The sequence below is a fragment of the Cyprinodon variegatus genome, unplaced genomic scaffold (assembly GCF_000732505.1).
Source record: "Cyprinodon variegatus isolate N-32 unplaced genomic scaffold, C_variegatus-1.0 Scaffold142, whole genome shotgun sequence".
NCBI lineage: Eukaryota > Metazoa > Chordata > Actinopteri > Cyprinodontiformes > Cyprinodontidae > Cyprinodon > Cyprinodon variegatus.
In genome coordinates, this window is record NW_015150595.1 from 334594 (window position 1) to 349061 (window position 14468).

General features: G+C 38.2%; 1 protein-coding gene across 1 annotated transcript; it reads left to right on the top strand.

Moving 5' to 3' along the window:
- The first annotated feature begins 509 nt into the window (after positions 1-509).
- LOC107086058 (N-lysine methyltransferase SETD8-A-like) lies at positions 510-13524 on the top strand. The gene is made up of 7 exons (XM_015376797.1): positions 510-764; positions 6345-6495; positions 6712-6991; positions 8649-8736; positions 10822-10881; positions 11041-11231; positions 12857-13524. Exons 1-7 carry the CDS (start codon positions 510-512, stop codon positions 13065-13067), a joined length of 1236 nt encoding a protein of 411 aa, XP_015232283.1. The 3' UTR covers positions 13068-13524.
- Positions 13525-14468: the final 944 nt, after the last annotated feature.

Below are 14468 nucleotides of genomic sequence, written 5' to 3' on the forward strand. Positions count from 1 at the left end.
TATATCAACAGTTCTCACTACTTTGTATGAGAGCTTTTGAGTAGATTATATAAGAGGTAAGTGTTTTCACTAGTTTATGTGAGAGCTTTTTACTAGTGTTTGTGTGAGGTTTTCAGTATATTATATGGAAGAGTGTAATTTAATATGTGTATATGCAAGTTAATTCTGATTTATGTCCCTGGGGGCACCTCATAGAAAAAGGTCAGAATTCTGAGATTTAAACCAGAATTTTGAGATTGAAGTCAGAATTTTGAGATTGAGTCAGAATTCTGAGATTGAAGTCAGAATTTTGAGATTGAGTCAGAATTCTGAGAAAAAGGTCCGAATTCTGAGAGTGAATTCAGAATTCTGACTTTTTCTCATGCTGAAATAGAATTTAAGAATCAGTTAACCTTTTTGTTTTTCCGGTGGCTCTAATCCCCTTCCGTACACATGGTAGTAGTTATATATGTACACAAGACGTTTCTAAAAACAGAACCCTTCTCTCTGCGGACCGACAGGGGGCGCTGATGTTCCGCCAGCCCTCATTCATTTCCAAGCACAGGCGGACATGGCGGAGTGGGGCTGTGGAAGCTGCATCGGTTGAGCCGCTGGCGATTCCCCGTGCAACTGAAGTGCACCAGGACATCGTGGACCCGTGTGACTGTGTCAGGAGAACACGGCCCGTGGGAGTGGGCCTAGACCAGCTTCTTAGTGGGTATCCGGTGCCCTCAAACCAGCAGCCGAAAGACAAGTCACAGAAAAACAAGTCGGACATGAACGGGGTAAGTTTACCTGTTTGAACATCAAATAAAGGTTACACTAAGCTAGCCTAAGTGGGCGAAATGTCGATGAAAAAATATACATCCGTTGTCTGAGTTGGAGGAATTTGTCCATAGAAGCTTTAGAAAAGGTAATTGTTCAGTTTGACGGTATTTGTCTGTAGTTCCAGCAGCTAAGGAGAGCTTTTTGTTAGAGTGCTAACGGCTAGTTAGCTGCTAGAAGCTACATGCTTCCCAGCTACTGATATAACCGCTGCTTGTGGCGCTAAGAAGCACAATTTAAACCCCTCATTTCTCAATTTTAAAGTGATTCCTTAACGAACGATAAAAGACGCTGATTGAAAGGTCGGACGGGGACCTGCAGGCCCGTTAGTTCCTCTGCTGGGGGTTTAAAGGGACTGGTTGGCTGATGGGGAGCATGTGGGGGTGGATCCAGCCTGGGCTCCTCTCTGGGGCCCCTCCCACACACAGACAGGCTGTTTATTTATCATATCATTCACTATTTGGGATTAAAAATAGATATAGATATATAGAAATTGTATTTGCTGTTCATGGTTTTGATTAAAGATTTTACACATTTTGATGTCTCAGCTAAGGATGTATGGAGGACCAGCTGTACCATATTTAAAAAGAAATGCAGTAATAAATAAATACTCAACAAATAAAAAAGCATACAATTAATTGCCCCCCCAAAATGCAATAAAAAATAAATGTAGGTAAAAAAAATGTAATTATACAGCGAGACATATATAGTAGCAGCTCAACAACAACAACTGATTGGGTGAAGCCCAGGCAGCAGGCCCCTAATGCTCCAGCATCAGATCCTCTTCCACCAGGGTCAAAATCCCATTTAAGATCAGATCCAGATCTGTCTGACATCACTGCTGCCAAGCAAACATCAATGATGCGCATTCCATAACTAGATATAGTGACTTAATATCACTATATATATCTATTTTTTTTATCAAGGCTGCACTTTAAAAAGTGAAATTGTCTAGAGAGCTGTTCTTACCGAAAATTCTTTTTGTTTACACTTGTGTGTACAAAATGACAAAATAAATCTAAGTCTAATATATCTATTTTAATTAGCGTCTTTATTTATTCACCTTTTATAATAATTACCTTATTGATTTATTGTCTGTTATAATCTTGTTTTGACGTCTTAATTCACACTGGAAGCACTGTTGTCTGGTGTATTTAAACAACTGATGGTTTTATGGTGGAATATGAAGCTCACTAGAGTAAAACATGCTGACTTGGCAATTTTGCAATTTTGTGCTTAAAGCCCTAAAAGAAAACGCGACATGGCTGAGCAAACGTAGCTACTACGGCTTCTGCAGAAAGAACTCCATTTCACTCATTTCACCCCTGCCATGCTTCTGCGTTTTCATCTGAGGGGAAGAAGAAGAATCCTTGTTTGCCCACTGAGTGATTTCTTCATGACGGTCGATTGAAAATCAAACGTTTGAATTTCCCCTGACCTCATGATTCCTGAGCGGGAGGTGGCCGTGAGTGGCTGATCAACCCTCGTTACCTCCTGTGCACAACGCACGATCAGGCTGAATGTCGGCTCGATCGAAAAATTCCCCCATGACTTGAAAGTCGGCCCAAAATCGAAGAGTGTAAGCCCAGCTTAACATGCTCTACATCTCAAGGGGTAGAAGAGTCCTCTATGCTTTGTGTTTACCACGTAGAAGAATAAAATCGCTGATCTTATTGGCTGCCCTGAGTCACTTTGTTTTCCGCTGAGGATGGTGCGTTTCAAGCAAAGAGGTCGTTGATGTGTTTGATGTTTAGCGAAAGAAACTGGGTGTTTCTGATGATTCACAAGCTAGATTAAACACTGCCTTTGTTTTTTGTTTTTTTTTGGTCATGCAAGTTCAAAGCTAGGTTGTTTCCTTTGCACCAGCTCACCGTTTGTACTACTTTTTTAGTATTTTTTTCTGATGTATTTGGAAATATTGGTATCATCAGCAAATATAATGATAGTGAGATTAAAAATGAGCATAACAAAGCCTAGATGATATGTAAACAAACTGCCTCTGGTTCATGAGTGGCTCGATTTAAAGAATTCATCCATGTTTTCTCAATATGTTGTATTTGTCTGCGCTTGGAAATGGTGATTAGCCGAAAATGCTTTGCTAATGTTTCTAGCTACAAGTAGGAAGAAAACAGTTCTGTATTAAGGAGAAGGGTTTGATGAAATGTAGAAACTTAAAGACATTTTACCCCCCCCCCCCTCCTTAGGCCAAGGCCACTCTTTAAAAAAACAAAAAAACAAAACAAAAACTCCTGAATTGCTGTGATTTACACTTTAAATCAAATGATAAGTGGTCGGCCAGAGACCTGCAATCGGTGCACCCCATCAGGAAGATGTACGTCAATAAATCAAAGGGATTAAAGAAGCGTTTATTTATTTAATTTAGTTTGTGTTAGATTTAAGATTACCATTATTGTTAATTAGATTTGTGTGTTTTAGTCTGTAAAAGAAAAGAATAAAAAAAAATAAAAAAGATCATCAAATCCACCCAAAATAAAAGCAACAATTTGCCAGCAAATGTATCTTTGGTGCGTTTTCTTGTTTTTGTTGGTAGTTTATCATCAGAAAAAATGTCCTCGTTCTGGCAAATGTAAAATTTGTTCCTACTACACACCCATTGTTAACAGGGTTTCATTTTCACTTCAGGTTGTCTGTCAAAACAAAAGGAATCAGAATCATCGTCTGACTGTGAAGGGCTGATCTAAACTGCTGAGCCTCACACTCTGCAGTAAACAGAGAAGTGGGAATGACCCGTTGCAGACAGCGAGTGACAGGAACCTGGAGCTTTTCCATATATCGCTGGCTTCACTGCGGCCCTTTACGTGTCTGATTGGATCTGTCCGTCACCCAGTGAGCCGCAGTCCAACCAGGTTGTGATGCAGAGCAGCCGGGTCGTACAGCCGCTTCCTTTCATGTTTGCAGCGGGACGCTGATCCTGCTGCTCTTAACTGCTCGTCGCCGTTACTGCTGCCGCATGTTTATTTTGTTTTTATTTAGCCCCTCAGTTTCTCATCATGATCTGATCGTTTGACGTCCAGTTGTTTAATTTTTGGATGGATTAGAGATCATAAATAGGGCTGGGTATTTTTGCCAAAGTCCTGAATCGATTTGATTTTGTTTCATACAGTTAATCGATCAGTTTCTATTCAATCTGTTTTTACAATAATGAAAGTGGTTCGACTGTGTTTCAAAAATACTCATGTATTTTATTTTTTTCCTGTCATATCAAACACAGTGCAAACCTGTATTCAGTTTAAACTTTAGATGTGAACAAAACGGTCTCAAAAGTGCAAACTTGTTTGTGAAAAGTGAAAAAGCCTCACACGAGCGAGCAGACGTGACACAGCGCAGACGCAGCAGACATGAGCTGCATTATCTCCAATGCACAAACCATATTTGCAGCGTTGTCTGTAACAACTACAGGTTTTTTCTGGTCAGCCCCCATTTGTTAATGTCTTCAGTCAACCTATCGGCTATATTTGCAGCTGTTTGGCTTGAAGTCATCTTGGTGATCTGTAGCATGAGATGCGAGGCGCCACTCATCATCAATGTAGTGGGAAGTCACCTTAATGTCACATATCCAGCACATTATCTTTAGCTGTTTTAAATCCAAAATGTGTCCAGACTTCATTTGGGACAGCTTGCTGAGCGGTGTGTTACTTGGGTCAGCATTTGCCGGATGCTCATTTGAATGTGAACGTCACACGCGTCACTATAAAACCAATCAATCTCCTTCCTTACACATCGATTTTGCAAAAATGTAAAGGAATCGATCCAAAATCCACTAAATAAAATTTTTGTACCCAGCCCTAATCATGAAAAAAAAGCCTTTCCTTTTTTTACCCATAGGGTCGGATTTATCAAGATCCAATTTTGCGTGCAGTAATTTGCGCTCGCAAACTGGAATTTTGCGCGAGGGGCTGAACCATGGTTTGCGGGTGATTTAACAAGAGCGATTGCGTAACTGGTGGCAGGTGCAAAACTGTTGGAGACGCCCTATTTAAATGATGGTTTTGCGCGTTTTGTGGTTTGCGGCAAAGTAGTTTCTACAAACTAGTGCATTAAGAAATTTAAAGCTTACAGTGACCCCCAACAACAACAAAAAAAATATAATTGCCATGTGTGCGCAATTACGCATACAGACCATTTGCACCTTCTTTTGAAACGTGTTAAATATAGAGTCAGATACCGTTAGCAAAATTGCTTTAGGTTTGATAAATCACTTTGCGAGTGCTAAATTAATATATTTACATGTTCTCCTCCCACAAGACGCACTTTAGCGTTTAAACGCCCCATATTGCATATTCATTGCAGAAAAAATACTAAATGGATAAGAGGCGCTATTTAGCACGTTTTAAAGACCAAATCCTTTTAGCACGCTGTTGATAGATCAGTTTGTACATTTTTTAGCGTGCGCAGTGAAATAGCTCACGTTTTTATACACGCAAACCTTTGATAGATCCGGCCCATAGACAGGATATCATTGCTGTTGCCTTCACTGCTCTCAGTTTTTGCCTTTTAATGGATTGATAACTTCTGGATTTATGTGGCATACATTCAATGTTCTTTAGGCCGAGCACTGGCGTAAGTTTCTGAATAATTTCAATAAATAGACTTTGACTATATGTGGGACAAATTTCTAAATTGAATTTTGCTGCTTTTGAAGGAGGATATTCACTAATGTAGCTGAGAAGGAAAACATCCATCAATCAATCCACATTTGTCTGGATGGATTGATTGAATGAAACTGAAATTGTGTGAATACTATGAAGGCATGATATATTGCTGTTTGCATCAGAATTGGCTTTTATTCATCCTTTTTTTATACATTGATGTCTAACTACCTATAAATATAAATATCAGTGTATTTTGGATCTTTTAGGTTCTCAACAAAAGGAAAGCATTCAATAAATACATGTTTGAGCTCATTTTTGGAAAAATCAAACCCTATTGAAAGCGTTTGTGTCGAGTAACTGAAGGTCCATCTGCCCCCCACCCTATGAGTGTCCTCATCAACATTCATCACAAAGTTACACCTTTGAGGTCGAGATACGTCAATAATCCATAACTAACAGGAAGCCATTTTTCTGTTTTGATCAGTTAGGGGCCTTTATTTACAGGAAGCTGACTGGAAAGTGTGTGTGTGTGTGTGTGTGTGTGTGTGTGTGTGTGTGTACCTGTCTAGCCCTCAGAGTGAGGGCCATTTTTCCAATTTCACCATCAAAGTGAGGACATTTTGCTGGCCCTCACATGCTATTTTGCCAATGGTTAGGTTTAGGGCTAAGGTGTCAATTGGTTTAGGGTTAGGTTTGCATTGGTAGTGGTTAGTTTTAGGGTTGGGGCATAGAAAGGGTTGAAAACGACTTAAAATCGATGGTCATGGTCCTCACTATATTTAGCAGAACGAGTTTGTGTGTCTGTTTAGGGGAGACACACCAGATTTCTCCATAAAAGCTGCTCAATAAAGGTCAAAGGAACCTTTAAGTTAATGGGATTATATTCCTGCTTTTGGTGTGAAGCTCTAACTGACTCTGCTTTCACAGGACGTTGTCTGCAGCCCCTCCTCGGTGACGGTGCTGACCTGCAGGTCCAGACCCGCAGCCCACGACGAGAAGACGAGCATCAGGTTGACGCAGGAGGGGAGGGGCTCCCCGGTCTGCTTCCCGCTGCACGACGCTCCGGGTCCGGCAGAGGGTTGGTGTCTTTATCTCTGCAGTCCTGCAGCTGGTGACGATGTTACGTGTTTAAACTTTACAGATACAGATCCCAGAATGTATCTGTAAATGACAGCACTGATGCAATATAAAATATCTAGAGGGGAACTAAGACTAAGCTGATAAACACTGGAATCGGAAAATAAGTCTGAAGCTAAGCAGCAGCAACATGTTTGTTTTCGTTTGCTCCTCCCAGGCAGCACGACGGATCCCACCGGCGCCACGGTCAGAGACCCCAAACCGACGGTCAGCGCCCACAGCCAGCGTCTGCCCTGCCGCTTCAGCGAGCAGCCCACCCTTCCACAGCTCCTCAGCGCTCAGACCTGCCTCCGCTCGCCTCATGAGCCCCCCATGCCCCTCGGTAACAGCTTATCTCACGCCTCCCTCCACGGCAACAACAATGGCGGCACGCTCCACGGGAAACAGAGGAGGGGGACCCGGACCAAAGGGATGGGGAGGAAAGCCACCAGGCGAACGTACGCATGTCCCACTAATGATGTCACAGGATGATTAGACTAATGAAACACTGTACTACCAATGAAGCGGGTGGGTCTTTGGGAAGATTATAGGTAAAACATTTTTAGCTTGGAAATGTAAAAATGATTTATTTATAGAATGTGTTTCCCTAATTTAATAACGGTAAACATTTTTAATAACTAAAAACATGAAGAAATTAATCACTGCTTTATTTCCTTATCAAATACAATCATATATAATATATATGATCATTATTAGATTAGTTAACACAGCAGCTTTGGACCAAATAATTAGAATAAAAAATTATTAAAATCAATTTTATTGTTACTATAAATATATAATTTCACATAAGAGCCTCACTGAATCAAATACTGGCTGAAAGTTTCAGTTTTTCTCAATTCAAGCAAATAAATTGTTTATATTATATAAAAGTAGGGCCCACTGCCCAGGGCGTTATTATGTTAGGGGCGGAAAGTTGAAATGGGAGAAATGAAACTTCCGGAAAAAGTTTGTTTTTGTTTTTTGCTATACTTGTAAAATTCATAAGATGTGTTTTATTTATCTAAACTATTTATTTGCCATATAAGTACAGACAGATTTAGCATCCCTGATATTCTGGATGAAATGACAAGTATGAGTTTAAATCCATCAGACTGAGGTGATTGTTTTAAACTGATCTATTAAGACAGTAAGTGGAGATCATGAATCCTCCTCTTTAATAATAAGTAATTCATTTTTTTTTTAGCTGTATCTAATTAATAGTCTCTTAACTTACCTAAAAGATGTGAGGATCTCAAACAAAATTTAACGGTTTTAAATGTGTGAAATTTGGATCATTGAGTTTTAGATTTCTTTTTAAAAAGAGAAACTGACTGCTTGACACCTTTTGGAAAATATTAGAACTTGTATTCTAATAATAAACCCTGATTTTATGTTAATGAGAAGAAGAAAGTATGTTTTCACCATGACGGCTGACAGAAAGCTTTTAAATCCATATAAATGCAATTTAAAGGATTTATTAATGGAAAAAGCTTAATTTACTAGATAATTTCAGCTTGTTATATTCTTAAAAAAAAAAACAAAACCAACAAAAAACAGTTTAACCATGTGAGGGATTCCATTTTAAGTATGAACTTAAAATGATATTATCCAAGTTATCACTATTTTCCTTATTTTGATAATTGAAATAACTAAAGATTTAAAGTAATTCCAAACTATAAAACTTAAACCAAACGTAATAAATAATTTTTTTTTCTAAATGAAGAAAGTTCTCTTATTTATCTTTGAAAAGCTAAACAAAGCACCAATCATCCATCCATCATGTGTTAAATGTCAGTGCGTTACCTTAATCCATCCCTAGATTAATTGCTACAGCTCTGATTAACAAACCCATTAATCAACCAAAGCTCCTTTATCCAATCAGAGTTCAGTTCTTAACTTCTGCAGTAGATGGAAGATCTAGGAAAACCTTAAATCTACGAACTCTCAGTGGTTGAGCTTTTATTTTGATACGGAGTTCAGTGTTTAACTGTGTCAGGAGGAATGAGCTGTGAGCAAAGGTAACGTCTTTTCTGGGGATAATTTTATGTCTATAAGATGTAAACAATTTGATGCAAGTCAATGGCAAATTTTTATTTTTTGCATTTCTCTTTAAAGGGAAGGAGGGAAAAACTCCCAGAACCGAAAAGTTACCGACTTCTATCCAATAAGACGAAGTTCAAGAAAAAGTAAAACAGAACTGAAGGTAAGAAGATGATGGTTTGACTCCTCGCTGCTGCTCTACTCTCTTTTTTCGCTGTTCTTCTGCTCTGAAAGGAATCGTTCCAGGTTCTCTAATTGTTTGTATGTTAGAAAAAAAAATATATATATTTTTTTTTGTTTCCCAGCAGTCAGGTTTTGTAACTTTTCATCACTGGCTCAGATAGTATTTAGCAGATTGGAACACATGTCTCAGTGGAGTCCCTCAAGGATCCATTCTGGGGCCATATTTTTTTTTTTTCCTTTCTTTTATTCAGTCTTTATTGATTATTTTTTATATATATATATATATATATATATATATATATATATATATATATATATATATATATATATAAAAATAAAAACATACATCTAAAATATCGACATTTGTTGCAGTTCTCACGAATTACTCTATTGATGTCATTTTGTGCTAATATAATTTCAATATTTTTATCTAAAAAAAAAGCTATAAGAATTATTAGCCATAAACCTTATCGTGAACCAACTCATCAATTAGGATTGGGGAGGAACTTTTATTATTTCATAAACCAAAGACTAAAAATACAATAAAGTGTCACTTAATTTCTGCTATAGGTTTAAATAGTTGGGTTAGTGAAAATAAAAATCAGCGTAGAGCTCTATTGATCTTTAAGACCTTTTATAAAAATAATATAATTTCTCGTTACAATATGGAAAACTGAGCAGTGTTGTATAAAGTACTGAAATGTCGGAGTCAAGTAAAAGTATAAGTACCTCTCCAAAATATGACTTTGGTAAAAGTCCAAGTCACTGACTGGAATGTTACTTGAGTAAAAGTCTTAAAGTATCTGAAATGGCTTGTACTTAAGTATAAGAATTACTGTAAAAATAGATGTACTCAAGTCATGTAGTGAAAAGTAAAAGTAAAAAGTAAGGGCAGTTTGAATGACATTTTTTTACACTTTGGTAAACTTTGAAAGTTAAATTCACTTAAAATAATATAAACAACCAAGTGTAGGATAAATTTAGACTTGCTTTGCGAAACAGGCGTATCCTATTGGTGTTGATGAACAAGCCCAGGCAAGACCCGACTTTGTAGTCAGTAGGTGGGTTAAAAACACTTGGGTTTCTATCGCTGTTTTTTTTTTTTTTTGTATCGGAGTAAAAGTATGCAATTAAGTTCATAAATGTAGTGAAGTAAAAGTGAAAGTTCTCAAAAAAATTTATACTCTTGGAAAGTATAAAGTACCCCAAAATATACTTAAGTACAGTAGTGAAGTATTTTTACTTTGTTACTATACAACACTGAAACTGAGTTTAGGAATTTATGCATTGATTGTTTTGAACAAACCTTCTGTTGTTGTAAACACATTAGTTTAACACGTCTGGTTTAACTTTATATTTTAAGCTTCTGCTTCAGCCTACATTTAATCGGTTTACAGAAGTCAACTGAGAAATCAGTTTGTGATTTTGAACCAAAATAAAACTCTTTTATTCATATTTTTTTTAATGTTTTCCCTCCATACATACATCCATCCCATTCTTATATAATATCCTATACAGAATAAATAAGAGCAGCTCCAGATGAGTTAGCTTCTTCTACATCTTGGGCCATTTCTATTTAATATCACATGATGTAAATACATCTCTTTCATTCTATGCTGACGACCTTCAGCTTTAATTTTCACTCACCTCTTGACTATAATCCACTACAGCCACTGAGCTATTAGGTCCAACAATATCCTAGAAAAGATGGGTCTGATTTAATGGAAAATAGTTGCTGATTTTGTCTCCAAAACAGAGGGCTAGAAGTCAGAACTGAACTAAAAAGGTTAGAAAAGCCTAGATTACTGTGGTTGTTGAGGTTGATAACGTTTTCGTCCTTTAAGGTCTTTCTCAGTTCCAAGCCGTTTGGGTCACACTGTTCTGTAGATTGGGCTCCATTAACAAAGGGGCAACGTTAGTGCTGCTGTTATTGTTAGTTAGGCGTGAATTGGTTTGAAACTGACTGTAAATACTTCCTTCAAACATATCGTCACCATAGAAGGTCCTCTAAAGAAATGTATCTCTGATCGTGTTCTCTAATAAACTTGTCTTACCTTGCCTTCAGTGGGAGCAAAAGAAACTCATCGATGATCTGATTACCAATGGAATCGAGGAGGGAATGGAGGTAATATTCTGTTAATGTCTCTAGAAATGCTTCCAGTTACGTTCAAAATGATTGACAACAGAATCCTTGTATTTACTGCTGACGGCATCATTTTTAGGTGATTGTGTGATTTAAACGTTTGCATGGCGTTTGTCACCATAGAGAACCTCTTGTTCGTAGGTTCAGCACATAGAAGGAAAGGGCAGGGCGGTGTTTGCCACCCGCTGTTTCCAGAAAGGTGATTTCATCGTGGAGTACCACGGCGACCTGCTGCAGATCACGGACGCCAAGAAAAGGGAGGCTGAATACGCTCAAAATCCCGCCACCGGCTGCTACATGTACTACTTCCAGTACCTCTGCAAAACATACTGGTAGGATTCATGTTTCTACTATCGTCTTGTTAAACCTCAATGCATGAGATGTTAACGGGCCAAACACCATAAATAGGCACACTTGCTTGAAAGAGATTGCTTGCTGTGGTTTAAAAAATAAAAAAAATCACGCTTTATGATGCTTTTAGTCAGATTACTTTGAGCAGGCATTGTTAAAAAAATATTTTATGAGAATTCTTAGTACAGATTTAAAAAAAAAAAGCTTTTTAGAGATTGAGATATGTTCATGGAAACAGAACAAACTAGTCAGATTAATCAGTTTTACCCACATTTGACATTTTAAATGTGCCTGTAGTAAAAAAAAAAGACCATTTGATTATAATAAAATGAGGTTATTTATACCATCATGATTTTACTTTTTGAGCCTAAATAGAATTCCAGCACTAGGTGTGATGAGCAAATGTGGCGCCATCTGCTGACAAACTTGCAGAACTGTCGGAAAACTTAGTTACTGTCCTATTAAAACATCATATTACGTGACTATTAGGTTTGTTCATCGTTCGAATTTCAATAAATCAGATTCCTTGTTTCGATTCCAGTCCTTATTGATCCTCCGTTCTGATTCTTTTAAGAAGAAGAATCATAACAGTCTGCGTGTTATAAATCAGTTTGTTAACCGTCTGTCTGGATTAGGGCTGAACGATGAATTGCATTTGCAATAATGTCACGATATGGTAGAACGGGATTTTCTAACCGCAAAGGGTCACGTGATCAGGGGTGACTTGCTAGCAAAGTAGCACGGAGGGAGAGTCGATACTTGTATGCGAGTAAACTGCTGAACAATGGCCTCAGACTGGACAAAAACTGACACAACTGAAGGTCTGCTACCAAAGAGGAACAGAACGTCACTTATGTGGAATTATTTTGGGTTTAAAAAAGAAGACGCTGCACAGCGTCAGGTGTTGTGCAGGATATGCCTTGCTATTGTTGCTGCCTCACAAGGTAACACGACAAACCTTTATCAACACTTAGAATATTATGTTCGTATCTTATTTTATTTATTCATACACTGTCCTGTTAAAAACTGGCAGTGCTTAACTGGAGTCCATATGTTTATGTATCATGTTTCATGAAAGATAAAAATATGTTAATACGATTTGTTTCCTTTATTTTTATAATCTGTGCTTTAAATAAATGGGATTATTATTATGAAACAGATTTGTTTGTGTATGTTTAACCCTTTATAGGGCACTCAGTCAAATACTGATATTCCCAATTGGTAAAATTGGTAAAACACTAAAAAAAAAAATCATTAGAAATCTTGAAAAACAACTTAGCCAGACCTGTATCCTCTGGTCTCCATTAGAGAAATCTGAGGCCACAAAGCTCAGGAAAGCAGTATCTAATATAATACATGGAAGCATTGCTATATAGAATAGAAACAAAGTTAACTAATAGAAATAAAATTGAGAAACTAATGAAGATTGTAAATAAAATGTAATTCAGCTTGTTTTTTTTGTTTGTTTTTTAAGCAATTCTTGTTTACTTCCTGTTTGTGAAGCAAATAAAACAATGAATTAAACTCCAGACTAAAATGAAACCACATCTAGGCTCTTCCAGAGTGTAGCTTCTAGTAACCGTTTGTCCCGTTTCTCGCCTGGCAGTGTGGACGCCACCAAAGAGACGGGTCGGATGGGCAGGCTGATCAACCACAGCAAGAACGGGAACTGCCAAACCAAACTCCACGACATCAACGGAGTCCCTCACCTCATCCTCGTCGCCTCCCGAGACATCGACAAAGGCGAGGAGTTTCTTTACGACTACGGGGACCGCAGCAAAGCCTCCATCGCTGCTCACCCCTGGCTCAAATACTGACGGCGAGGCGGTCAGCTGTTTGTTACAGCCGGCGGACATGTTGCCTTAGAATGAGCGGGCGGCGGGGTTGACCGGGTACCTATTACATTTCGATTGAGGTCCGTCTGCTTGGTCAGAAAGGCCTGCAAACTTTTATTTATACAGTATGTGTCTCTGGAACATTCTGGTTGTTTTGCAACACGTTTGTTTTGTACATTTTGTACCCTCTGAAGACCAACGCCTCTGCAGCATTCAGCTGGAAGTTAATGCTCTGCATTTTTACTCTGCCTTTTTCTTTTTTAATAATTTCTCTGTAGATACTTAGCAATACTTCCCTGACTGGCTTCTTACGCCCCCTTTGGATCAACAAGCACCGGGAGATCCAGGTTAAAATGTGTTTTTAGGAAATCTATTCTGCTTCAAGTGGACTTCAATTACGGAAGCCGTCTGTCGAACGATAGCGGCCATCTTGGAGGCTGGAAATATCCATTCTGAGTGTGTAGGGTTTTTCCTGTCTCCTTTTGTTGTTTTTAAGATTATGTATTTTTAATAACAAGGCTTACGTGTGAATTGAAAATGTAAAGTAATCCAAAGTTCCTGGTCGATTAGTCTGCTGTGACGCACATTTAGCTGGAAGGCAAGTGTTTGATGAAATAACCGCAGGCCTTTAGCCGACACCCAGAGGGTTATTTTCAAATGATGAAAAAAATAAAGGTGTTCGCACATTTTCCCATCAAAACAACCTACTTTAATGTATTTGAGGGGAATTTGTGATTACAAATACAGTTTTTATCAGTAGAAATCTGAAAAGTGTGGTGCACATCTGTCATTTGTCCTTCTGATTCACGTTTCGGCAGCAAGTACTTTGGGGTTTCTCTTATTTTATGCAAAAGAGGTCAAGTTCAGCAGAGTGTCTCTAAATAGCAGCTTTCTGAAGTCTTCCCTTAGATTCTCCGTTAAAACGGCTTCTAAACGTTGACCGCCATTTAGTCTAAACTATCCCTTAGCTGTAGGTTTTTAGCCATTGAAGTTCCAAACCAACATCCTGTCAGCTCTAACCAGCTTCTGACTCAGCAGCCCCACAGCATGATGATACCACCACCATGTTTCACCCTGTATGTTAAGGGTGTTATCTTGTGCCTTTTAGGCAGAAATGTTCTTATTTGGTCTAATGCGATTGTCACAAATGTCATCAGATTCCCATTAGAGAGAGCGTTTAGTCTCGCAGCTCCATAGTTACATGTATGACTATGTGATGGATGGACGGCCATGTTTGGACGTGTTCTCTTCATTTTAAATTAATTGTGAAGAGCTCTGTGAGCTTAGTGGTATCGGAGTTAAGGGGCTAAAGACTTTTTAAACTCTTATTTATAAACCATTTTTTTATTTTTTCTCATTTATTCCCTACCACAAGCCATGGTG

Coding starts and splice junctions, on each gene's coding strand:
- LOC107086058 (XM_015376797.1), top strand. CDS start 510: ATGTTCCGCCAGCCCTCATTCATTTCCAAGCACAGGCGGACATGGCGG. Junction 765..6,344: donor ACAAGTCGGACATGAACGGG/GTAAGTTTACCT, acceptor CTGCTTTCACAG/GACGTTGTCTGCAGCCCCTC. Junction 8,737..10,821: donor AAAGTAAAACAGAACTGAAG/GTAAGAAGATGA, acceptor CCTTGCCTTCAG/TGGGAGCAAAAGAAACTCAT.